The 27,546-nt window shown below is 31.2% G+C and overlaps 1 protein-coding gene across 5 annotated transcripts; it reads right to left on the reverse strand.

Annotated features, from left to right (window-relative positions):
- Positions 1 to 2,928: 2,928 nt before the first annotated feature.
- On the reverse strand, positions 2,929 to 22,697 carry LOC110664282 (probable protein S-acyltransferase 4). 5 transcript variants are annotated; one of them, XM_021823898.2, is made up of 6 exons: positions 22,104 to 22,695; positions 20,782 to 20,970; positions 18,479 to 18,787; positions 16,993 to 17,214; positions 5,010 to 5,763; positions 2,929 to 3,342 (listed from the first exon to the last, which is right to left on the reverse strand). In XM_021823898.2, exons 1-5 carry the CDS (start codon positions 22,188 to 22,190, stop codon positions 5,038 to 5,040), a joined length of 1,533 nt encoding a protein of 510 aa, XP_021679590.1. In that variant the 5' UTR covers positions 22,191 to 22,695; the 3' UTR covers positions 2,929 to 3,342; positions 5,010 to 5,037. The 5 variants fall into 5 exon arrangements, with proteins under 5 accessions (XP_021679590.1, XP_021679591.1, XP_057999995.1 ...); XM_021823899.2 differs by lacking the exon at positions 2,929 to 3,342 and having other exon boundaries at positions 4,740 to 5,616; positions 5,701 to 5,763; XM_058144012.1 differs by lacking the exons at positions 2,929 to 3,342; positions 16,993 to 17,214 and having other exon boundaries at positions 4,740 to 5,616; positions 5,701 to 5,763; positions 22,104 to 22,697.
- Positions 22,698 to 27,546: the final 4,849 nt, after the last annotated feature.

Here is a 27,546-nt window from a genome sequence, read left to right on the forward strand (position 1 = left end):
AAACCATGCCCAAATTCTGCCCAGAACTTGACCAAATTTTTGTCCCAATCCGGATGACCAAATAGTGAACCCAGAAAAATGACCAAATAAACAATACACATTCATTTGGCCATAACTCCCTCTACACAGGTCCAAATGACCTGAATTTTATACCATTGGAAAGCTTAGATATAAAACTACAACTTTCATGTAGACCATAGAGCCCAGAAATGCCTTAAACCAAACCAAATTGTTGGCCCAAGTTAAGTAACAAAACTATCTAAAACCATATTGCCCAAAAATTGCTATACATAAGCTTACCTGGCCAGTTTTGGCAAAGAAGCCATAACTTGGTCTACAGAAATCCAAATGTAATGAAACCAATGGAAAACTTTCCACAAGACATAGGTCTACATCATTGGTATTTTAACCAAAACTCAGAAATCAAGGAAACTAGGTCAATTGGCTAGGTCAAATTAGTATGCAAATTCTGGAAGTTGCCTAAGTGACCACTTGACCCCAGAATGGTCTTTTAGTCATATCTCCCACTAGGAAACTCCAATTGAGATGAGCCATATTGTTCTGGAAACCTGAGGAATAGGGCTTCAACTTTGTTTTAGACACTTTCCTCAAATTATGAATGTAAGAATTCTAAAACTTGAGTCAAAGCCACTGACCTAAACTAGGATCCTGTTGGCATAGGGTACATGAGTCCAGGCCAGTGATTTGGCTATAAGTAATTCTAAAAAACTTGAAAAATTGCAATCCAAAATTTTGAGTGACCATAAGACTAGGGCAACAGACTCTATGAAGAACACTAAGTCTAAAAGTGACTACAACATGTCCAATTAAATTCATAAAGTGCAACTCCAAAATCTGCCTAGTTAAAGAGCCAGAATTAGGAAATGAACCAGTTATGATTAATTGACCATAACTTGAGTTCCAAAAATCCAAATGACATGATTCAAAAAGAAAAAATAAGACAAGACATAGGGGAATAACTTCTATGAAAGAAGTATGGCCAAATAGTGGCTACAAAGTGATCAAATTGATAAGTAAAATTAAGACATTAAAACTAAACCTAAAGAAAGGTTCATAAGACAAACTATTTTATGGTAGGGTTTTAACCCTAATATATTACTAAATACTAAATTACATGAAATAGGTATGTGGGACCCACTTTTCCACTACAAAGTGACATGAAATTTTTAATAAGTAATTGATAATGCCCGGGTTTCCACAGAAATAATTTACGATAAAAAAAATTACCACATGTTTTCTATGAAATTTAAAATTAACAATAGACAAGACAGGATAAGATAGGATGTTCCAGCACCAAATGTGACACGCTTTATTCGGCTACACTGTAGACGGGTAAGGGGCATCACATATAAGTTACAACAACAACAACAATAATAATATGCATTAATTAATTTTAAGAAGATGAAATAAAAAGAAAATTAAATTATTAAAATAAAACATAATACATACTAATTATAAATAAGTTAATTTTTTACTTAAATTATACTTTTCTGTCTCTTAAACTTTTTAATAAATATTTTATTATAAAAATAATAAAAATATAGAAATATAATAAAAATATTTATTAAAGATATGAAATAATTTAAAGTTATTAAATTATATAATTATTTTTATCATCTTAAATATCAAATTTTTTATATCCTCTTAGTATGTTAAAAAATAAAATATATTCAAATAATATATTTATTTAGCAATATTAATATTATTCTAAAAGATAATACTAATAATCAAAAAGCATTAAAATAGTAAAGAAAAATAAAACTATATGCATGTGTAATAAAATTAAATTAATTATATTTAATAAATAAATTAACACTTATAATGCTATAGGGTAATTTTTCTCCTTAAAATGTCACATGACAAGCTCTCTTTTTTAAAATATTACATGGCAATCTCTTATAAGATTAGTTTGAAGATATATACCGAGAACTATTGGTAGACTTTTAATAACTGATCTATATGTTTCACGTGGAGATGGAATCGAATTTAAAAGAAAAAATTTTTTTCTTATTTTAGTTTATTTTTTTATAAAATTTTATTTTAAATGATAATAAAAAATTTAACTAAGCGGAAGTTAAATATTAAAAAAATTCTTCATAGAATATAATTTGAATTTAAATTAAAACTTAAATTAACCCATTAAAATAAAAAATTTTAAATAATAGTAAATTTTTATATTATTTTTTAACCAAATAAAATGGGATATATATATATATATATATAATATCTAACATTTTGAATTTATTTTTGAGATAAAAGAATAAAATATGTTTTTATGAAAAAATTAAAAAAAAAACTACCTTAAATGTATATTATAAATGACTATGAGTATCATAAAGTTAATTATACTTTTAATTTTATAACTATATTTCATATAACTTAATTATATCATAATTTTAAATATATTATTTTATAGGATAATGAAAACAAAATTTAATATGCTTGCAACATTATAAATACAATAATTGCCATTAAGAAGATAAATTCAATCTAATCAACTAAGCTAATCAACTTGCAAATGCTCACGAATCTAATAAACAAACAAGCTAATGAAACTATTAAATAAGTCAATTCATAAGCTTTTAAACAAGTTAGCTTGCAAGTCTTAACAAGTCGATTATTATTAAATTCAAATTCGACTTGTTTATTAAATAAATTTAAAAATTAGATTCAAACTCGAGTAGTTAAGAAAACAAGTCAAGTCAAGACAAGCTTTTACGAAGTCACATTAAATACGACTCAATTTATTTACACCCGTATGTTACCTGTTGCGCTTGTCAAAATTAGTCAATCTAGTTCATCTTAAAATATGAACTCGTTCCAAACATCCTGCAAATCTAATATAATCAAATAAAACAGGAAATTCACCATCTGCCTCACATAACATGTTTCATTTGGATAGAGATAAATTTCAAATGACGAAAAATTTAAATTCGATATCGTGTTAAAATTTAATGATTTTTTTTCAATTAAGACATTTAAATCTTTGCTCATTTCAAATGCACACCTATTCATACAGAAATGGAACACAATCCTATCAACCATATCTCAAACCATTTTACCCTATACAGACAATGTCAAGTTCCTTGTGGGTTTCTGCAGTACAGATTTACAACTTGCAACAACCAGAATCCAAATTGCACTGAACAGATCAAAGTTTTTTATCCAAATCTAGTTCCTCCCATAAAAAAGGAAGCAACATCCACCGATGTAGCATTCAACCATCAGAAAGCCAATTTATAGCCCTTTGAAGTGACTGATGCATGCTGCTGAGAAAATCAACTTATACCTCACGAAAGGGGAGACTTTTAGTAGCAAAACCTGTCAAGGATATATATGTTAATGAATAATGATAATGGTAAGAGTGAAGAAGCCATTAAAATTAACAGAATAAACAGATATTATAAGAGTGAAAATTTAGGATGATAATCAATAATATTACAAACAGATTCAATAAGAATAAGCATCTAAAAATTATCCATTATCCATAGGGCATTTGAAGGCAGTAAATGAATTAATTCTCCTAATTGTTCATCTGTAGAACTTGAAATTAATTCTTCCATAAAATGAGCTTATGCCGTAGCTTGTAGATGAATTCTAATATGGTTTAGCGAAATCAAATAATTTCAAAATTCTACTTCTATATAGGCCTGTGAAGTATTCAGTTCAAACCGGAAAAACAAACCGAACCGAACCAATTCAGTTTAATCAGTTTGGTTTTTCAATCTATGCGGTTTGGTTCGGTTTTAAGTTTTATATAATTTCGGTTATTTGGTTCAATTAGGTTAATTAAATTAAAAAACCAAAAAAAAAAAGGAACTGAACCGAACATTTATATATTTACTTATGAAATGAAACCCTAGGCCTTCTCCTTAACATTTCAGCTACCCAGACTTCTCTCAGAAACCCACAACTCACAACTCTAATCTCTCATTTTCTTGAGTTCTTCCTACTAATCCTTCCCTTCCTTCCTTTCTAAACGAGATGATCCACGACAGTAACCATGGCTTTTAGGTTTGTGTCTCTGGTCCAGATCTCATCTCCAACGCCTCTAGCAGATTGAAATCAGTGAAATGAGCTTGGAACGCTTTCAAATCGCATTCATGGCTTTGGGTTCACTGCTTCTAGATTGTGTCGTTATTGATTCGACTTTTTTTTTATTTATTTGTTCTGATTTCATGAGTCCTGGTTTATAAGTTCATGGCTTCTACATCGCATTCATGTCTTCTAAGTTTATGAGTTCATTGCCTATGGGTTTGTGGAGTCATGCTGCTGATTTTTTATTTTTTGAGTTTTTGAATGTGTAATGGAACTTGTGATTGAGAGTTTTTGTTGATCTGTATTGGAATTACAATTTTTGAGAAATTTCTCATGTGATATTGTGATTTGTTTAAGTTATATGAATTTGTTTGAATTGATTGTTGAGTTGTTAATGGGTTTCTGAGTTATATGTTGAGTTGTTAATTCTGAGTTATATGAAGAGAACATTTCTGAAGATGAAGAACTCTGCATTTGGACTCTGCCTCAAACCGACTATTCTAAACGTCGATTCTTCCCTTAATTCGGTTGTTTTTCAGCTTTTTGATTTCGGTTCGATTCAGAACCCACTGGTTTCATTTTCAAGGCACCAAAGGGAACAAAGTAGATGAACAGACTTTCTCAACATATCAGCAAATGAGATATACAAGGAAGTAAAACAAGTACAAAACCAAATCCAGTGTACCAAATTATATGCTCTATTTGGAAAATCAATTGCTATGGGATTAAATCTCTGAATTTCCCATTGTACGTGAATCAACGAACAGCAGAAATGTTACTTTTATAATACCATTATTTATCGCCACTACATTATCATACTATATGATTTATCGATTAGTATGGTCTTGTTACTATTCTACACGAGTTTAGCAGTCCACTAATATAAAAGCCTTAGCTGAAATAGACATGAGGAAAAATATTTGTAATGGAAAGAAAGGCAAGATCACAACCTCTATACTTCAAGAATTGGTTCTGTCATTAAATTCCCTCTGCTGAGTGAGTCTCATCTCCAGCAGTAGAACCCTTGATAGCATATCTAGGCCCTTCTTCAACAGTAGGACTTTGTGCAGATTCTCTCACTTCAACTTCAGGATTATATCTTTGCGCAGAATATCTTACTTCATTTTCAGAATTAGATTTTTGAGGAGATTCACTTACTTCAGCTTCAGCATTAGATCTTTGGGTTGACTCTCTCACTTCATCACTAGCAGTAGAACCTTCCACAGATTTGCTTGAGCTTAGTGCAGATTTTTTAGCACCATCCCCAACAACTGAACCTTGAACGGACTCTTTCAATTCATCTCTAGTGACAGAGATTTGCAACGATTCTTTCAATTCTTGCCCACCAGGAAAGAATTGGTCAAAAGATGGCCTGCCTTCTTCTTCCTTCGTCTTGTAATTATCGTCTGAATCATCATCATAATCCAAATTTCGCAAAATTTCTGGAAGGGAATAATTATTATCTTCTGCAAGCTTAGTTCCCATTTCAATGTCGATTTTCTCTTTTGAGCTAATGAAACCATCCCCCAGGTGTGGCACAACTGATCCAGCTACCATCTGTTCATCTTCCTCCACAAAGGAACGGAATTTATTCATTGAAGGTGGAATCTTGGTGAAAAATATTTCTGTAATATTTCTTACCATTCCCCTATTATATGGATTCTCCTTCTTGTCATATCGGTAGCGAAAATTCTCGTAAGTGGTCTGCATTAGGACAAGAATCATAATGTGTTAGGACAAGAATCATAATGTGTTCAATAGGATTTTGCACAGAACTAGTTAACAATTGTTTATTACTCTGAGGAAAATCAAGTAAAAGATACACAGATATGTACACACGCAAATAAGAAAAACAAAATGTGTGCTAATGTGATTATAAATTAAAAAAAAAAAAAGGGAGAGAACACACTAAGAATAAGAAAATGGCAAAACATGGCTGCTGAGAAACATAACAAAAGCAAAAACATCAGAAAAAAATGAAGTTCATACTTCATTGACCAATGACAGTGTCAAGACCTAAATTCAAGTAGACTTCTATTGATCTTGTTTTATATTATGACCCAAGTTGCTATGTAAATTACCACCAACAACTAAGGACTTTTGAGCCACAAAGTCTTTGGTGCCTAGGATAACACTTTAGGATCATGGACCTACCCTAGAACAACCCAAGACACATAGCCTAGGGCATGACATTTATAAGTATGGAAAAATGTATAGGTCTCTAGAATTCGTATTGATGTAATGCCATAGATGGGGTTAAGATTGAGATATATTTGGAAAATGTGCTTTCTACAGTTACTTTGTTTTTATTGGACTTTGTTTTTACTTTGTGCTCTTAGAAATAAAATTTGGTTTTATTCCACTCATATATGGTGAGTATTGACAAAGTAGTATCTAGTTTGTTGAAAACAAAGTCACCACAGGATTTTCTTTTGGAGAATGTATATATGGAAGACAGTTCTTGGTATTTTCTAAAGAGCACAAAAAAATAGAGTGCTACAATAACATAAAGTCACAAAAAAGATAGGAAATATTATGAGAGAGAGAAGAGAGAAATTTCACACCCAGCATGCTTGCCCTCAAAATGCAAGTCAAATAGCCAAACAGTACATTATCAAAATCATAGAAAATAAAATAATATATAGGTGAATAAAAAGTAGTCAAAGGCATGATCCATATATGTATTCCAAACACTTGGAGTTGAGGCACAAAGTGCATGTGCACACCTAAGGGATGTGAGACACATTTATAAGAATATGTACAGGACACTTCTATAATGCTTTCAAATTCTAGATATTACTAATAAGGCACAAATGATATGATGATTCATAATAAAACATTGATACCATAAAAAAGATGGCACTATCTTTCTAATGTACTAAAAAAAAAAAAAGGTTGACTGATAAAATTGGTTCAATAAAACCATGAGCAAGCAAAGGCAAAAATCAATAACCACTTGTAAGCATAGTTCAATACACCACGTGCACAGCCAAAGATCAAAATAACAAACTATGAAGTCTACTTTCCAAGCTGTTCCCACAAACAATTAAGAAATCCTTGTAATTAACAAAAAAAAAATCTTCTTCTACTATCCCTTTATTATTGTTAAAGGTCTCAATGTCTTCTTCCTCTTAGTCAATCTCTCTTAAATTAGTACCATTCTTTCTCATCTATAATTTTTAACAAAGTGGCATTAAAATGATGTCTAGTCTATGCCTCTACACCAAACAGTCAACTTGAATAGGAGGGAGAGAAGCAACTTTAGTAAGGAGTACAGAAATATATCATAATGTGCTATTAACCTATTTTATGCATTTGTAACTGTTTTATTGACATTGATAGTACTATTTGATAGTAAAACTTAAAAGAAGATAGAGAAAGGGGGATGGGGGGGGAGCCCTTCAGGTCCCCAAGGCACTCCTAAAAGCTTTATGCTTGGGCAACTATGCATAAGCCTTAAAGATAAGAAAATTATTAATACTTCTAGGAGACCATTTTTTTAACTTAACAAAATATGAGTCATTGGTAAACGTTGCTCAAGTTCTCTATATTATTCTTAAATATTTCCAGAATACTCTACTTTCAACTTTAAAAAAAATAAAAGATTAGTAAGAAACATAAAAAAATTACCAAAATTGAAAATTCCTATACAAAAAAGAACAATCACATCCTTCCTATGACATCATTAATTTCCCTTACCTACTCATGTTATACATTATTCATCAATGATATTTTCATGCCAGTGAACTTAAATGAATTGTTATGGAAAGTCAATCATTATATTATTTCTGTGTATATTCTGTATTTTGTATTCCTATTTAGGATTTCTTCCTAATTAGTATAACTCAATTATAGGAATCAATTGTATATAAATACCCATGTACAGATTAATTGAAATCAATGAGAATCATCTCTTTCTACATCTCTTTCTACATGGTATCAGAGCAGGCCATCTAGGGTGACTATTTGTTCTCACCACCCAGCTCAGGAGAGACCTTGGCCGCCGACCGGCCGTTTCGATTCCGATCAACATTGCCAGCGTCGCCTCAATCTCCTCATTCCACCACTGTGTGCTGTTGCCTAATCCAGTACACCATTAAAGGATTTCTAAGGTTTGGCTCTCAGATCCTATTTCGGTATTTACTTGATTTGTGATTTTGGATTATTTTGTTGCTGTCAGCACTTTGGATTAGCGTTTCAGTTAGTTTTCTTTGTCTCAACAAATGGCAGACAATAAGAATGTTATTTCTGATGTGATTCCGATGATGACTAAGATCACGGAACACAAACTTAATGGTTCAAATTACCTGGAGTGGAGTAAGACTGTTAGGGTCTATTTGCGTAGCATTGATAAGGATGATCACCTTACTAAAGATCCACCTACTGATGATACACAACAAACTTGGCTAAGGGAGGACGCTCGGTTGTTTTTGCAGCTTCGGAACTCGATTCACAGTGAGGTAATTAGTTTAATTAATCACTGTGAATTTGTTAAGGAATTGATGGATTACTTAGATTTTCTCAGATTCGTAAAGGGAATATCTCCGTATTTATGATGTTTGTAAGGCATTCTACCGTCTTGAGAAAGAGAATAAGTCTCTCACGGCTTATTTTATGGATTTTAAACGGGTATATGAGGAACTTAATGTATCATTGCCTTTTAGTTACGATGTGAAAGTTCAGAGCCCAACGGAGCAATCGTTATGAGTTTTCTTGCGTGCCTTCCTTGAGTATGAGACTGCTAAATCTCAGATTCTTTCCAGTTCTGAGATTTCCTCTTTGCATGAAACACTCACACGAGTACTTCGTACAGAGAATACCCAATCTTCACAGCCTGCCAGTAGTGCTCTTATTAGCCGTAATCCAAATGGACAACAGGGTAATAGAAGAGGAAGTAGAGGAGGAATTACAGCAAATGTATAATCGTAATGGAGAGGCTAGTTCTAATCAAGACTCAAGAGGAGTCATTTGTTATTATTGTCATGAGCACAGCCATACAAAATATAATTGTCCACAACTTCAGAGGAAAAATCAGCGATCACAGATGGCAAATATGGCAGCAGAGGATTCTACAGTATCTTCCTCTGAGAAAACTGTTTTGGTATCTGCAGAGGATTTTGCACAGTTTTTCCAGTATCAGGCATCTCTAAAGCCTACCAGTTCCCCTATCACTGCGATCGCTAAGTCAGGTAAATCCACTACATGCCTTGTGTCTTCCTCATCCAAATGGGTTATTGATTCTGGTGCAACAGATCACATTATAGGTAATTCTAGTCTTCTATCGCTTTCGGTCTAATCCCACTTCCTCTCTGTTACTTTAGGCGATGGTTCTACTTCTTGTGTCATGGGTTAGGCTGCGAATCCGACTTCGTCAATTTCTTTGTCATCTGCTTTGTGTCTACCAAATTTCTCTTTTAATCTACTTTACATTAGTAAACTTACTCGTACCTTAAATTGTTCTATTTCTTTTTTTGATCGGTGTTTGTTTGAGGATCTTACGACGGCAGATTATTGGTAGAGGGCGTGAGTCGGTGGTCTCTACATTCGGAAAATCATGTACGCGGTCACTTGTTTGCTCGATCAGTAACACCTCTTGAAGCTCATTGTAGATTGGGTCATCCTTCTTTGTCTACCATGAAGAAGTTGTGTCCTCGATTTGAGCTTTATCGGTACTAGAATGTGAGTCGTGTCGGTTTGCAAAACATCATCGTTTGCCTTACGTGTCTAGAGTCAATAAACGGGCTTCATCCTTTTGAGTTAGTTCATTCGATGTTTGGAGTCCTTGTTACTTACTTCTAAAACTGGATTTCGTTATTTTGTTACTTTTGTTGATGATTACTCGTGTTACTGGTTATATTTAATGAAGAATCGTTACAATTGTTTTCTATCTTTTGTGCTTTTTGTAATGAAATCAAAACTCAATTAATATTTCTGCGCGCATATTAAGAAGTGACAATGCTAAAGAATATTTTTCAGCACAATTTCAGTCTTACATGACACAAAATGGCATTCTTCATCAGTCTTCCTGTGTGGATACCCCATCCCAAAATGGCGTGGCCGAAAGAAAAAATCGGCATCTTCTTAAGGTAACTCGTGCTCTTCTTTTTCAGATGAAAGTTCCTAAACACTTTTGGGCGGATGCGCTTTCTCGGCATGTTTTTTGATCAATCGTATGCCGTCTTCTGTCCTTAATGGGGATATTCCTTATACTGCTTTGTTCCCTACAAAATCTTTGTTTCCTGTTGAACCTCGTATTTTTTGTTGTACTTGTTTTGTACGTGATGTTCGTCCGCAGGTTACTAAATTGGATCCAAAGTCTCTCAAATGTGTCTTCCTTGGGTACTCCCGGATTCAAAAAGGGTACCGCTGTTTCTCTCCTACTCTTAATCGTTATCTTGTTTCTGCAGATGTCACATTTTTTTAGTCCACTCCATTTTTTTCTCAATCATCTGTGTATGAGAGTCAGGGGGAGGAGGATGATATCTTAATATATACTGCCCAACCAATGTCTAGTCCTCTCTCACAGCCTGTTTCTTCTGTCTCTAGACCTACTCGGCCTCCCGTTGTTCATGTTTATTCCAGGAGATTGGAGATTACTGACTCAAATCCTCCACCAGCTACTTCGTTGGGAGATCCTGTACCTCATACTGATCATGATTCTGATCTAGATTTACCCATTGCTCTTCGTAAAGGTAAACGTTCATGTACTTACCCTATCTCTTCTTTTGTTTCTTATAATCAATTGTCTTCTTGTTCTCGGTGTTTTGTTACTTCTTTAGACTCTGTTCCTATCCCTAATCATTGGTGAGGCCTTTGTCTCATCCCGGTGGTGTCTTTGCTATGAAAGAAGAAATGGAGGCTTTAGATGCTAATGGTACATGGGAACTGTTGCCTTTGCCCACCTGGTAAGAAAGCTATTGGTTGCAAATGGGTATTCTGATGAAAGGTAAATCTTGATGGTTCTGTGGCTAGATTAAAAGCACGCCTTGTAGCAAAAGGATATGCTCAGATATATGGGGTTGATTACTCTGACACTTTTTCTCCTGTAGCTAAACTTACTTCTGTTCGCTTGTTTATCTCTTTAGCGACTACATATGATTGGCCCTGCACCAATTGGATATCAAGAATGCTTTCCTTCATGGTGATCTTCAGGAGGAGGTGTATATGGAGCAACCACCTGGGTTTGTTGCTCAGGGGGAGTTGGGTAAAGTTTGTAGGCTTCGGAAGTCTCTTTATGGCTTGAAACAAAGTCCTAGGGCCTGGTTTGGGAGATTCAGTGAAGCAAAGACAGAATTTGGTATGCAAAAGAGTAAGTGTGATCACTCAAGATTTTATAAGCAACTGAGGTCGGTCTAATTCTCCGGTAGTCTATGTGGATGACATTATCATCACCGGGAGTGACTCTGCAGTATTTCATCTTTTAAAACCTTCCTCCAAACCCGTTTGGACCAAAGACTTGGGATTATTAAAGTATTTTTTGGGTATTGAAGTTATGAGAAGTAAGAAGGCTATTTTCTTGTCTCAAAGAAAATATGTCATCGATCTATTGACAGAGACAGGAAAATTAGGTGCTAAGCCTTGTAGTGCACCAATGACTCCAAATTTACAAGCATAATGGGGATAGTGAGTTGTTTGAAGATCCAGAGAGATACAGAGATTGGTAGGAAAATTGAACTACCTTCTTGTCACTCGTCCCGACATTGCTTATGCCGTTAGTGTGGTAAGTCGGTTTATGTCTTCCCCAACTGTTGCTCATTGGGAAGCCTTGGGACAAATCTTGTGCTATCTGAAGGAGCTCGAGAAAGAGGTTTGTTATATGGTAATCATGGGCATTTGAATGTTGAATGTTTTTCGATGCCGATCATTGGATCTAAGGTTGATAGGAGGTCAACTTTGGATATTGCATTTTTGTTGGAGAAAATTTGGTGTCTTGGAAAAGCAAGAAGCGAGTGTAGTTTCTCGATCTAGTGCTGAATCCGAATACTGAGCCATGGCACAATCGGTATGTGAGGTAATGTGGATATTTCAATTACTAGATGAGACAGTTTTAAGACCCCCAACTGCGAAATTGTGGTGTGATAATCAAGTCGCTCTCCATATTGCTTCTAATCCGGTATTTCATGAGCGGACCAAACATATTGAGATTGATTGTCACTTTGTTCGTGAAAAGATTCAACAACAGATCATCTCAACAGACATATCAAAGCGGAGAGCGATTAGGAGATATTTTCACAAAAGCTCTGAATGGAGCTAGGATTGACTACATTTGTAACAAGTTGGGCATGATTAACATCTATGCTCCAACTTGAGGGGGAGTGTTATGGAAAGTCAATCATTATATTATTTCTGTGTATATTCTGTATTCTGTATTCCTATTTAGGATTTCTTATTTAGGATTTCTTCCTAATTAGTATAACTCAATTATAGGAATCAATTGTATATAAATACCCATGTACAGATTAATTGAAATCAATGAGAATCATCTCTTTCTACATCTCTTTCTACATGAATAAATGACATACCAAGCATAGTGCAAAGGCGCTCCAAAATCATTGCATCATTGATGAGGGGACTTTCAAACAATTCAGATCCCTAAATGTGGGTATTTGATACCCATATCAACCAATAAATAAGCCTTCTTAATTGCTGAAAAGGTTTTTTTTTTCTTTTTTTTGAAAATGAATATTGAATTTCTATCAAAATATTAAGCATGCAACGCAATAAAAGAAATGTGAATCAAATAATTGGTAGGATATAAGAAAGGATCTAGATGAAATGGAGGAAATAGTGAAAAGGGGATTGACCCACAACTACTTTAGGATTAAGGTTTAGTTGAGTTGAGTTGAGTTGAATCAAACAAGTGAAGAAGTTGAACAAGATCCCAAAATTGATTCCATACATGCCATTCTTTCGAAAAGAAAAGCAACTCATCCAAATTGCTGGAATTCTTTCCCACAAGAAATCACATTATCCAAGATCCTTCTTTCATGGGACCACAAACCAACTTCTCCTTACACACATAACATGTAAATGGCATTTATTAAGCCACAAATAGTTATGGCCATGTCCAAACTCCAAAATTGGACCTATTTTCTTGTTTTCCTCTTCAAAAATGGCATCAACCCCACCCCAATTTTTTTCTGGATACTATGGAAATTTTAGCTCTCATGCGTACAAAATGATTTGCTATGTTTCATTAATATTTTAGCTTGCTTTCCAAGTACATTGAAGTTGAATGGCAAGCTTTATATGAAGGTGATTAACCAACTACGGTGTATGTGGCAACATGTTAGAAGGTGAAAAAACAAAACCAGGCACAAAATTAACGTAGCAAAAAATAAGGATGCTAAACCAAGTATGCAAATGTAAGGATAGACCAGATAACAAACGAATATATTGGTGGAAGTGGCAAGTGGCAACTACTAAGGAAGTAGGGAGAAGAGAGATTGAGATTATTAGGGCATATGCACCATAGAACAGCAAATGTACCAATACAGAGGGTTAAGCCTAAGATAAGAATGTACGGGGCATATTAAAAATAGCATGGAGGGAAGTAGGAAGGAAGGATTTATTGGTCCTAGATCTTTCTAATGATACAGCCCAGAACCAGGAGGAATGGAGAGTGGATGCTAATTTGGGATTAAGGTTTATTTGAGTTTAGTTTTAAAACTACATGAACTAAAGGATTTAAGAAGATCCAACCAAAGAAGTCAACTAAAGCAGATTCTTAAATTTGATTTAAGTGGACTGTAGGCAATAATGGTCAAACTCCAATCCACCAATAATAAAATTAATAATTCGTATTAAATTTACTAATAACAATAAAGTTAGGTATTTTGGCCAATCCCCAATGATGGAAGTTTTCAAACCCCAGGACATTTCTTCTATCTACAATTGGCATTTTTGAAGCCTTCAGTAGCATATGATGAGGCTTTACTAGCAGGCTAGATGCCATTTTCGTATATTATCTTACAGAAATAACGAGGAAAAGGAAAACATGTTGTAGATAATGACCTTTGCAAATGTTGAAAAATAATTAAAATGAATTAACAGACTTTGAGCAAGAGAAAATAACGTGAATTTGTTTGTGCCGATATTAATTCCATGGATGAAGCCTTTGCAAGACAAAAAATGGTAAATTATATTGATCATCACTAAAATTCAAGGCTTGTTTCATTTCAGTCACTCAGTACAGTTTGTTAACATCATGCAACTTTAATTTTTGTTCAAAAAAAGCCATCATGACCTGCCATAACAGGTTATCCAATTGCTAATACAATTACCTTTTTGCCATGTTTCTCCCTTCTTTTTTTCCATCTCTATCCGCTCTCTATTTCTTTGAATCAAAATAAAATTTAATTTTATAATATATATATATATATATATATATATATATATATATATATATATATATATATATTATAGCACAATAAATAGAAAAAATTTTATATACTTTTTGATATAAAAAATAATTTAATAATTCAAGTTAACACACTAATAAAAAAAATATTAGTGCCATTAGTTATTCAAATTATAAGTTGGTGAAATAAATAAAAAAAAAAAACTTTGTTTCTCTTTTTTTTTTTTTTTTGCAGGTGTCATAGGTTCTACTAACGAAAGTAAAAGTCTCAATTAATAATTATTTATTATTTTACATTAATATGACATATTTTAACTTAATAGAAGAACTAATTGTGTGTGTGTGTATAAATTTTTGTGCAAGTCAAATGAAAATTAAATTTAAAACCTTCCATAAAAATTTTTTTCTAAACCGAAAACCAAAATCAAAGATTTGAATCAAAATTAAGCTGAAACATTAAAAAAAATTAAATTAAATCGAAATTTCAATTTCAATTTTGATTTATTTTCAAAAATTAAAAAACAAATAAATTGAACTCTGGTTCTTCCCAAAAACTGAACTCAAACCTACCTATCCCTATATTCAATGTATCCACTCTAATATCCACCACAAAACCCAACAAACTCATAAAATAATACATTTGACCATATGCAGGTTTAAATTTTGATTATCTCATCTTTTTAAAAAATTTTATAAAAAACATCAAAATGATAAACAAGCAAATGAATAAATAAAAACTCATTAAAACTAACAAATCAAGGGGTAGATCTTCATTATGAGTTGGGCACTTGATAAAACTTTCTAATGGCTTAAAGAACTATATATATATTCACTTTTTTAATTTTATTTAATTGTTAAAAACTATTGTAATTGGTGATAGGGAAGGAGTTAGTTTGGATGGAGTGGTACTGTTCCAAAGTAATCACTTTAAATATCTCGGCTCAGTCCTTCAAGTAGATAGAGGATGTGAGGAGGATTAAAGCCGAATGATTGAAGTGGAGACGTGCCACGGGAGTTTTATGTGATCACAAGATTCCCAATAAGTTGAAAGGAAAATTTTACTGTAAGGCCATACGACCGGCTATGTTATATGGTAGTGATTATTGGGCACTGAAGGAGTCGTATGCAACTAAGATAAGAGTTGCAGAGATGAAAATGTTAAGGTGAATGAGTGGCCATACTAGACTAGATAAAGTCCGTAATGAGAGTATTAGAGAAAAGATAAGAGTGGTGCCAATTGAAGATAAGTTGAAAGAAGGGAGATTGAGGTGATTTGGTCATGTGAAGCGTAGACAGACGGAGGCTCCAGTTAGACAAGTAGAGCACATTAAGTTAGAGGATAGAAAAAAAAAAAAAAAAGGGGTAGACCTAAATTGACTTGGAGGAGAGTAGTACAACATGACCTAAAAACATTACACATTTCTGAGGATTTAACCCAAAATCGTTTAGAGTGGAGAAAGCGAATCTATATAGCCGACCCTAAATTTTTTGGATAAAAACTTAGTTGAGTTGAGTTGAGTTGAGTTGAAAACTATTGTAATTATATTCAATATTTATTAATAGAACCTTTAATTCTAAATTTTCATTGATCTACAGCTATTTACAAGGATTCAACTCCACCACTATCTCAAGACATTCCAAGCTTTTAATACCCATGATGTATTATAAAGGGATGAGATTTAATAATGACAAAAAAATAGTGCATAAAAAAAATCACCTAATTTCACTAAATGACTAAAAATTTTGTTGCACCTTAATGTTAAAATGAAATTTGAAAGGTTTGATAGTAATGATAGAATTATATCATCATGAGTAGTTATGGCTCAGTCAAAAAATAAAATTAAAGATTTAATTGGAAAAATTAAATACAATGAAAATAATGTTCAACAATTAAAATAAAATATTAAAAATTAGCATTGTGAATAAAATTAAAAAAAATAATATATTAAATTTTATATAATCAACTTAAAATTTTATTTTGATTCAAAGAAATAGAGAAGGGATAGAGATGGAAAAAGAGAAGGGAGAAAGAGAGCAAAAAGGTAATTTATTTTGGCAACCAAAGAACCTGTTATAGCAGGTCATGTCGGCTTTTTTCAACAAAAATTAAAGTTGAGTGATATTATTTTAACAAGTCGAAATTGAGCAACTAAAATGAAACAACCCTCAAAAATGAATGACGACGATCAATATAATTTACCCCAAACAAAAAAAAAACATATAGCAAAACTGCAAAACATTATACACACACACAAAATACACATAGTATACACATGTTAATAAATAAATAAATACACGTATATAAACCCTAAATAACAGAAATAGAACTTCAATACAGCAGGCCCATTAATGATCATTTTGTACTATTGAACATGACAGTAGAATATGAATTAAAATATTGAAATGCACCAAGATTCCATAATTTGTAAAGATATATGAATATGATACACCAATTGTTAAATAACTTGCACATTGAGATGTCACTAAAATGTGATTAACCAGTAGCCAAAAAAAACAAAAAGAAGTAATACCCATCAAATGTTTTTGTGCATTTAGGGCATCAAGATAGTCACCTGGTTTGTGCAAACAAGATAGGAGTGAAAAATTGTAAGGCCACCAACAAACCAGACAGCTACAAAGCAGTATACTATGAGAAAATCACAAAGGATTTCTTGAGATATGGCTTTCCAAAGGTGCTCCTTTCTACTGAGGATATGAATCCAAGAAAATACAAAGACACACATGCACAAGATGGTTGCTGTTGATATAAACATGAAGAAGAATCGATAGTTGCGCTGCAAACCACATCAATATGCAGTAACGCTGTTAGCTCCAAACAAAAAAGTAACATTGTGTGATAATGCTAGCTTAGGATCTGTTAACAATTGATGAAAATCATTTCATTCATTCACAGCACATTAAGATTACTAATTATACCTTGTACCAAAAGTTGCTGGCTCTAATTGTGCCTTCATTAATGTTATTCAGTTTTAACTATCCAATTGCGAGCACACTCTTTGTAAGATTACGTTTAAAACACTTGGTTGGCCTCCAAGTAACTATTAAATGACCACAGCTTATAAAAGAAAAAAGGGTTTTCAATGGGACTTCATCTTTTGCTACACATGAATATCAGCAATAAACCATGCAATTCTATTAGGTCGCTATGCAATAATTCAATTAAAAAAAGAAAACCATTTTTTATTAATTAGTTCCAGACTACTAATCAAATCTCTGTAAACAAGGATTTCAGAGGAAAAAGGTATTTTAACAATTCAAATTATATAAATCAGTAAAACAGGATATTTACCAATAAAAGGAAGTGAAGAAGGGCATCTCCTAGATTCCTAATTACCATATGAAAGAATATGATGCACAGTCTGACTGGTGGAAAACTTCATGAGAAAGAAAATTTATCAAAATTCAATCCATCAGATTGAGAAGATTGTAAGGCAGCTATTAATACATTCAACAGTTGGTGACTAGATAGCAGACACCTTATTTGGGTTGCAAATAGAATCTAATAAGACCAGAAATGAACACATCCAGATTGGGACATCAAAATCATATCCAAGGTTAGGATACGGCTTTAATTTAGAGAAAACAGGAAATAAAGGAGCATCAAAATTTGAATAGATAATGAAAAGGAGATCCAAAATCCTAAAAAGGGCAAATATAAACTGGGTGAAGCTAAAAATTAATTTACTTCCATTGCTCAACTTTAAGTTGATCTTTTTGGCACATCCAGTGAATAGACAATAAATAGGAAAAGGTTTCAGGAAATTATTCAATTTTCACTAAAACTTGCTCTAGTTTTTGGTTGGCAGCTATGTTGCTCACATTTTAAATACAGGGTCAGAAATGTATCCATGTCTAACATTAGTATTTTTCTTTTTTATGTTAGGAGCATCATAGCCAGCAAGTATTCATAGGCATTTAAAGTATGAAAAGAGCAGAGCACCAAAATTTGGCAGTCAGCTTAAGTAGTAATATCTGTCAAAACCAAAAGAAAAATCCATTTAAATATGAGATTTCAATGAAAAAACGTTTTAAACTTACTACTCCGATGCACTGACCAACCCATGGACAGTGATGATCAAATCTCTGAATGCAGTTGTTGCAGATCGAACAATGAGAAGCACGAGGAGGACGATAAAGCAAACAAGTATCGCAGTACTTAACTTTCACTGTATGGCCATTTACCATAACATCTTTTGTCCGGGGTAGTTTTAAATGAGGGGTTCTGCCATTGACCCATTCCATAGAAGGAGTAGCTGCATCAAATGCTTCATCTGATTCAGGAGGCCGTGAATTTCTACAGACTATTCCGGGATCTCGACTAGAGGTCAAGAAGAGAAAGACTAAATCCTGAGGAAATTTTGAATTTGATGTCAAAAATTACACTTAGTATGCAAGAAGCTATCATTGAATGCCAAAAGGGCAAAAAAAAAAAACCTTCACAGCTGTAATTTTTCATGTAACTAGAAAATTAAGAAAAATGAAAACCTTTAGAAGACACTATTTACAAAAACAAGCACTTTAGCACAGCATAAAAAATAAATAAATAAATAAATAAATAAATAAATTTCTGTTCTTGTTTTCTGAAAAACAACAGGTTCTGATGTATGTAATGAATGTTGGAGGTAGAAAAAGGGCCCACAAACAAAATGAGCATACAGAGATGAGGATGCTTAGATGCACACAAATACAAAAATGGCCAAAAAAAGTACCAAGGACATTTATAGGGACATGGAGAACACACCCACTTAATACAAGTTAGAGAGGAATGATTGAGAATTTAGACGGTTTCCATATCATTATCAGAACCACAATATGGCAGATTGAATATATCCAAGTTACAATAGTGACTCAAGACAAGAGGTAGACCTAGGATGACACTACAAAGTGGTTACAAAGAATTCAGTGTAACTAAGGCTTGGTATAAACATAGCCCAAAAGACAAAGGGGGGTCCACATGGCTAATCCCAAATAAACTGAAATTTATGCGCAGTTGAGTTGCGTTTTTTTCCAGAATAAGACATAGGATATAGAAGCAAAATTAGTTTACTAGTTCAGAACAATCAATTTTCCAAGATCCTAATATTGATCCTGCAAATGAATCACAATAAGTGTATTAGGTTAGTGCTACAAAGACAAATCATTATATAGGAATTAAAAAAAAGGACAGCTCATTTACTTGTCATTTCCTAATTATAACACCTATGGTCCATTATATCACCCAAAAAGGCAATTGTATATAATGAAATAATATCAACAAAAATTCCATGTAACAAACCACATAAGACTTTTCATGGCTTTAGGGTTATTTCATGTCAAAACTACAGCTTAAAGATGAGTCAAGAGATAGGAAACAGTTCAATAAATAGTTTTGCTTCCTGTTTCTTTTGAGAAGATATCCAATCTTGCCAATTGTTATCAGTGCTCAAGGCCATACTAAAAATGAAACACTTACCAACACAGTAAATATGGAGCCCACAATTAAAACAGGATATCAATGGTCAGGATGTTCTGTATTTTCATCTACAATCTTCTCAAATTCCTACGGTTTGATTCCCATGGTTTTTGTTGATTTTATTTGTCCAGGTTTTCTTGTAGATACAAAGAAAGACACTGAGATCCTCAAATCAATTTTGTTCAGGTCCATCTTATTGAATCCGTCCAAAAAGGCTATATGGGGTGCTCTTCCGATAAAGTTTTTGATTCTTCAAGACTTTAAAGTCCGAGGACAAATTTATTCCAAGTTGAGAAGAATGGTATGGAAGAATTCTAACTCTAGGACAAGTTTTTTCCAAGTGGGGGAGTATGATGCGGAGCATTTTTGGGGAACTTAGCACATCACATGACCAAGGGCATGTGACAGGCAGATCACATGCCCATGGACGTGTGTCACTTTGTCCAGCAGCATGGGACTTTGTTTTTCAGTCCAAATTTTGTCTCCAAGCTGACCAAACACACTTCTACTTCCTATTTTGTTGAAACACAACTATAGAATTAGTTTTTAGGTGTTCCCCATTTCAATTAGGATTTTATTTTAGTTTTCCTATTCTATTTAGAACTTTAGTGTATTTTCCTATTCTAGTTAGGATTTATTTATTTTCTTATTTTATTAGGATGCCTATTTTGGATGTAATTAAATTTCCTACTTAGTTAGTATAATAGTATTTATATTTTCTTAGTTAGTTTAGGAGTGTAAATTCTATAAATGCCCTTTAATATCATGTGTAACAGTTTAGTTTTTTATCAATAAAAATTCCAGCTGAATTATTTTCTCTCAAACACTTGTGTGTGTTGTGTTTCTTCGAGCTTCACACTAAATCAGATACTAAAAATGAAACACTTACTAATATAGTAAAGATTGAGCCCACAATTAACACAGGATACCAATGGTCAGGATGTTCAGTATCTTCATCCACAATCTTGAAGTAGGTTTTCATACAAAAAGCAACTGCAGGAACAGCAATAAGAAGTGTAGACAGGAACATTGAAGCCACATCAGGACCAAATATCAATCTCCCACCAAAAAGAAATCTCTGACCAAAATGGAAATAATAAACAGCAAATCTGTCAGTGAAACGATTCATACTAGCTAAGAATTTTGAAGAATAGAACAAAACTCTCATACCTGTGCTAGTCAACTAGATTCATTAAACCAAACAAACGATTACAGAATTCTTGGAAAGCAAGCAGCTTCTAAGGCTGGTATAGTTAACTAAGTAAATCATTTGTAGCTTAGAAATGAATTCTCTACATATCATTTTTCTGAAAGGAAGAAGAATGAAAGACAAGACAATTTCACCTAGAAGACAGTAAATGAGAGACAGCAGTACACTAATAGTACCATTGCTTATTGCTGTAATCATAAAATTGACATTAGCATGAGTATATAGATTGATAGGGTACACATATGCACAAGTTCTCTCTTGCAAACATTGCTAAATTTAATCACATATTTGAATTAGTAAATGCGCATATATGAGAGAACACAGAAATTCAGAGATGAAAAAGAAGCTTGCATGATCAAACGGAAATCAATTAAACAGGCATTGCTGCAACTATCTGAGATTTTAAAGTTTTGTACAGATTTTTTTTCCCCAGTTTTTGATAAAGAAACATGGTAACGAAAGAATAGATTAGTTTGATCCACAAATTAGATTCTCTATCCTCGACCAACTTGCTGGAAACAATAGGTTATCCTCAACTTCAATTAAAAAGGAAAAAAAAAAATGTATTACATCAACAAGGGAAATAAAGCTCAATAAAAATTGCCCACAGAAGATTGAACCCAGCATTAAAGGTTTGTTAAACTAACATTTAACATGAGCTCCAACCCAACCTGGAGACTATTCTTGCCACTAATCACACCTATGACTTCTAACAAGTTTCAGTTCTGATTCTCAGTCGGCCTAATCTATGTGGCAATCAATCTATCACTATCAGCTCAGACATGTATCTAAAGAGGATCAAAGCACAATCAATTCTGCACATAAAGATTGATCCAAAGTAATCCAAACATCCATCATCATTAAAATAAAAAAGAGAAAGGAATACCCAATAAAGTACTCGTGCAAAACAAAGAGAAAAAAATTTAAAAAAAAAAAAATTCAATCCATGATCAAATAATCCCACCAAACAAAAATTGAGAAGAAAAGAGAGAGATACTGACATTGCTTCCCTTCCAGACCTGATAGAGCCTCCTGGGTTTATCCTTAGTCATGCGTCGAGAAGAAGAAGCAGCCAAATTTGAATTCATTCTTACAATCCAAAGCTGAAACCCTTATATTTCTTCTCTTCTCTTCTCTCTCTCTCAGTCTTAACAAATTTTACTTAATGTTTCTACGTATACAGCATCAACCCAACAAAGCAAATCAAAATTTTGCAATAATACGTGAGAACACAAGTGAAAAACAAAGACAGAGACAGAGAGAGAGGTTTGAGGTTGACAGGTTTTTGGATCAAACAAGCAGCAGTTCCTCCTCTACTCCCCCATAATAAAAAAATAAATAAATAAAAACAAACTATATCGGAGAATAAGGCGGATTATACCAAGACACAGATTCTCTCTCTCTCTCTTATTCTCTCTCTGTCTATCTGTAAATACAAATAATGAATGAATGTGTTTCTCTCTCTGGTTAAATCTTTTCTTTTTTTAAAAAAATAATAAAAATCTGGGTAACAAACGCTGGCATGCCATTGCCAGACAACGAGCTCGGGCGGATGTTTCAATTTCTCGCGGCCTTTCTCCTGGCAAAATTTTTTTTTTAATTTCGTGCTTATTATGGAACGACCCGAAAATTTTATATAATTTCGTTTAATCCCTTCATGATTTGACAATATTAGAACTAAGCCCAGGATTAGTTTCTGATGCTGTTATGTGTCGAAAACCCGTCAGCTTCTGTTACAGCGTTAAACCTCCTTTAGTTTTTTTATGCCAAATTTCATTATTTAATTTGCTCAAAATTAAAAAAAAAAACTGACAAAAAAAAAAGATGAGAAGCTTTTTTTTTTTTTTTCTTCTAACTTAATTGAACAAGTTATCTGATTGAGGCATTAGAGGCGATAAAAGATAGTTGTTGAAAAAAAATGATAAACAATTTATATCTTTATTTGGAATTTTAATTTTTCAATTTATAGAAATATTTTGTATGTAAAGTATGGAGTTTATTAATAAAATATCAAATTTTTATATGATCAGCACATATATTGGCCATTTTAAATTTTTCATTTACTAAATAAGTTAATTATTAAAATTATTTTCATTTATTCAATAATTTAATTATTAAAATTAAAATGGGTGTTAAAGATTTAAGAATTAAATTGATATAATTATATGTTTGATTAATATTAAAAATTCAAATAAAGACTTAAACTTATTTTATCTTTTTTTATTTTCATTACATTTCGTAATGATTAGCTTCATCTATAATTTATATATCCACAATTTACAATGTATATATATATATATATATATATAAACTAGTTAAATATTTGTGTTAAAAATTAACTTTTTATATTTAATTTAAATTTTAATATTTTAATTTTTATTAAAATTATTTTTAATATTTTTTTAATTATTATTTAAAATTTATAACATATAACTATAATACTCTCATTTAATACTTTATTTTTAATATTTACATCTCCAAATTAATTTTTTTAATAAAATTACATTTTTTTCACTTTTATAAAATAATAACCATAAATTACAAATTAATAGTCAATTAATATAATTTATTATTATATTTTTAAAATTATAAATTTAGTATAATTAATTAAAAAAATTAAAATATTAATATGATAACATTAATTAGTAAACCAAACTCTATTTGAAAAGTGTCACGTGACAACTTATAGAGAAAACTTAACATGTTTTATAATATAAAAGATGCATAAAGGAAAATATTAAATTTGATAAAAATGTCATTTATTATTTATATTATTTATCAAAATAAAATTAAGAATACTTTAGTGATAAAATATTTATTTCTAATTTACGTAAAATCCTCTCTAATTACGTATCGCTAATAATTTTTTACTACATATGAGTTCATCCAGCATTTTTAGTAATAGATTTACAAATTTATTGCCAATTTTATGGCTTAACAACAAAAATAGTAGTTAATAACATTTAGATATAACAGTTTCATCATTAATATTTTTATTATTTTTTACTATAAATACATGAATTGATTCATATATCCGAATTTATCGCTAATGATATAAATTAGTTATAAGAATCCGTCACTAATCCACATTAAATTGTCGTTGATAAGTTTTATACTATAGTAAAGTTTTCATGAATTATATTTATATTTTATTAATTTTATTTTTTGTATAAAATAGAATGAGAAACATTTTATAGTTGATATTTTACCTTGTGAAATTATTATTGAAATATCAATACGAACAATAAATTTAAAAATGCAATTGTTAATGTATTTTACAATTTACGTAAGATTGAATATTTATTTTAAAATTTATTGTACATAAATATTATTATATACTTAAATTTTATTTTATTTATACATTAACAAAGATAAGAGTTTTTATTTAAATGCAGAAAAGAAATATCTTAAAGTAAGTTAATTAATAAATTTTATGTAGGTATAAATTTGATCTCAAAGAAGTCGAGTACAACTTTATAACAAAAGTACGAAATCAAAGTGTGCGATAAAATTTATTATATGCTCACAATACATATAGTAAAAAAAAAGAAAAAAGAAAAGAAAAACCTATATATAAAAATGAGAATAGGGGGAAAAATGGGGATTATAAAAAATGCTCTTAATTCTTTAAATCATGTATGATTATATTTTTTTTATTATTTAAACTAATTTTAGAATTTATATAATTTTAAAATTATGAGTCCTACTTGTATTTAATTTCTTTATTCAACTTGCATTTGAACTTTAATTAGAAGCAAATATTAAAGAAAGTATAATGATAAAAAAAAAATAAGTATATATATACTATAAAGCAATCTCTTATTGAATTATAAAAGAAAAACATTATCAATAATTCGGGTTATTTTCATTTATAATGACTTATTATTTAAGTCATCAAATATTTAAAATTTTCTATTGAAATAAAAGTCCTAAATCTATTAACTCCTACTTTAATTAATATATATATATATATATATATATATATATATATATATATATATATATATGTATAAGTAGCTAAATATCCGTATTTTTGCATGTGGATTTATTAGTTCTTCTTTTTTAGTATTTAACTTTTTAATATATTTATATTTAATATTAATCAATTATAATATAATAAATATAAATTTAATATTATATAAATTATTAAAAACATATAAACTTATATTAATATTCCAAATAATTAAAAAATTATAAATAAAAAGCAAAATAAAACATAAAAAATATACTTCCATTTAAAAAATTGCAATCAATTCATTTTAAATATAATATTATCAATTAATACATTTTATTATTTTCTGGTTTGTAATATTTAAAGTAAATTGTAAAAATTTTGAGAGTTGAATATATAATTAAATAATATTTTCAAAGTGTAATAATATGAGATTATTTAAATAATATTATGTAAAATATATTTTCATTATATGTAAATAGGTTTAATGTAGGAGATATTCAAGGAGATAATATTTTAATAATGATGTAAAATTCTCTCCAAAAATGAAGACAGGTTTAAAATGGTAACAATGATATAAAGTTCATATTTATTGTTTAATCAATATGAAATAAATTATAATAATTTATTTTTTTATGAAAAGGAAAGATATTTCATTAATTAAAAATAAAATAAAAAGTGAAGTATATATTAACATATAATATTTTTACATAAATGAATTAAAATTTAGAAACAAAATAATATAAAAAATATTTTAATAATGTATTTAATCGCAAATGTCTTAGTTTTTAAAAATTAATTTTTTTAAAAATAATAATTTAAATAATAAAAATTAAAATAGTAATGTCAATAATATTAATAATGATAATTAAAAAAAATCAAATAATTACTATAAAAGAGAGTTATACGCTATTTTTTTGCGGAGAGTGACATGTGACAAATAATATTTTTTCATAAATAAATTCATAAGGAAAAAGCAATATAAAAATTTTTAAATAATGCATTTAATTACAAAAGCATTAATTTTTAAAAAATAAATTTTAAAGAAAATAATAATTTTAATAATAAAAATTAAGGTAATAATGTCAATAATAATGCTAATTAAAAGAAAAATAAATAAAAACCAAACAATTAGCATAAAGAGTCATACACTCATTCTTTATGGATGATAATATACAGCAAATAATATTTTTGTATAAATGAATTTATAAAAAAAGTAATATAAAAAAATTTTAAATAATGCATTTAATCACAAAAGGCCTTAATTTTATAAAATAAAATTTTTAAAAAAATAATAATTTAAATCATAAAAATTAATATAGTAATGCTAATACCAATGATAATTGAAAGAAAAATACTCAACTCAACTAAGGCTTTGTTCCAAAAATTTATTGGGGTCGGTTATATGGATTCTCTTTTTCCACTCTAAATTATTTTGGGTTAAATCCTCAGAAATGTGTAATGCTTCTAGGTCATATTTTACTACTCTCCTCCAAATTAGTTTAAGTCTACCCCTTCTTTTCTTTTTATCCTCTAATCCAATGTGCTTTACTTGTCTAACTGGAACCTCCGTATATCTACGCTTCACATTACCAAGCTACCTCGATCTCCCTTCTCTCAACTTATTCTCAATTAACACTACTCTTACATTTTCTCTAATACTCTCATTATGGACTTTATCTAGTATAGTATGGACACTCATCCACCTTAACATTCTCATTTCTGCAACTCTTATCTTATACACATACGACTCTGTCGACACCATATTTTGGCCGATCCCCAGAATCAATAAACCTTGAAACCGATCCCTAGCACTAAGTCTCTCCTTGCCATTTAACCACAGTTCCGATCTCTCTTCACAGAGAATTAAGTCAATGCTAAGCCTTACCGGTCTCTCAATCATTCACCGATCTCTCAAGCCAATTGTCAAATATCCTGACCAGTTAATTATATTCCTGATCTCTCTTGTCAGACGAGATTGAATTAACACTAGAGCCTTGCTGCCCGTATTCATGGTCGACCTCCCTTTTAAAAGTTTAGGAATAATCAAGCTAAGGTTCCAATCCGGTTTAATGAAGATCCCGATCTTAGATGTTCAAATTTTCAATTAAGTTCCGTTTAGCGTTGGTTCCTTACCAATCTCATGCATGTCGTGTTTTCCGATCTCTCACACTTAGGATAATAATCGCTTTCAGTTATTTCAATATACTCAGACAATCAAGTGTTTAGAAATTTTCCGATCACAACCATTCATTGAACAAAAGAGTCATTTCATTTCATTTCATTTCAGAATTTGTACAAGTTATTCGGCTGGGGGGTCACCCCCAGCCTGATCTACATTTCGCTCACCCTCTCCCTCCTCCTCACTATCCTCACTCGCCTCGGAGCCAGTGCGCCATCCAAGAGAAGTCCTCCTCTGGGTAACGCTTCTGGAGTTCGGCTAAGAGGTCCTGGTGAGCATTCACATAAGCACCTGCTATTCCTGTCACCAT

The sequence above is a fragment of the Hevea brasiliensis genome, chromosome 3 (genome assembly GCF_030052815.1).
Source record: "Hevea brasiliensis isolate MT/VB/25A 57/8 chromosome 3, ASM3005281v1, whole genome shotgun sequence".
Taxonomy (NCBI): domain Eukaryota; kingdom Viridiplantae; phylum Streptophyta; class Magnoliopsida; order Malpighiales; family Euphorbiaceae; genus Hevea; species Hevea brasiliensis.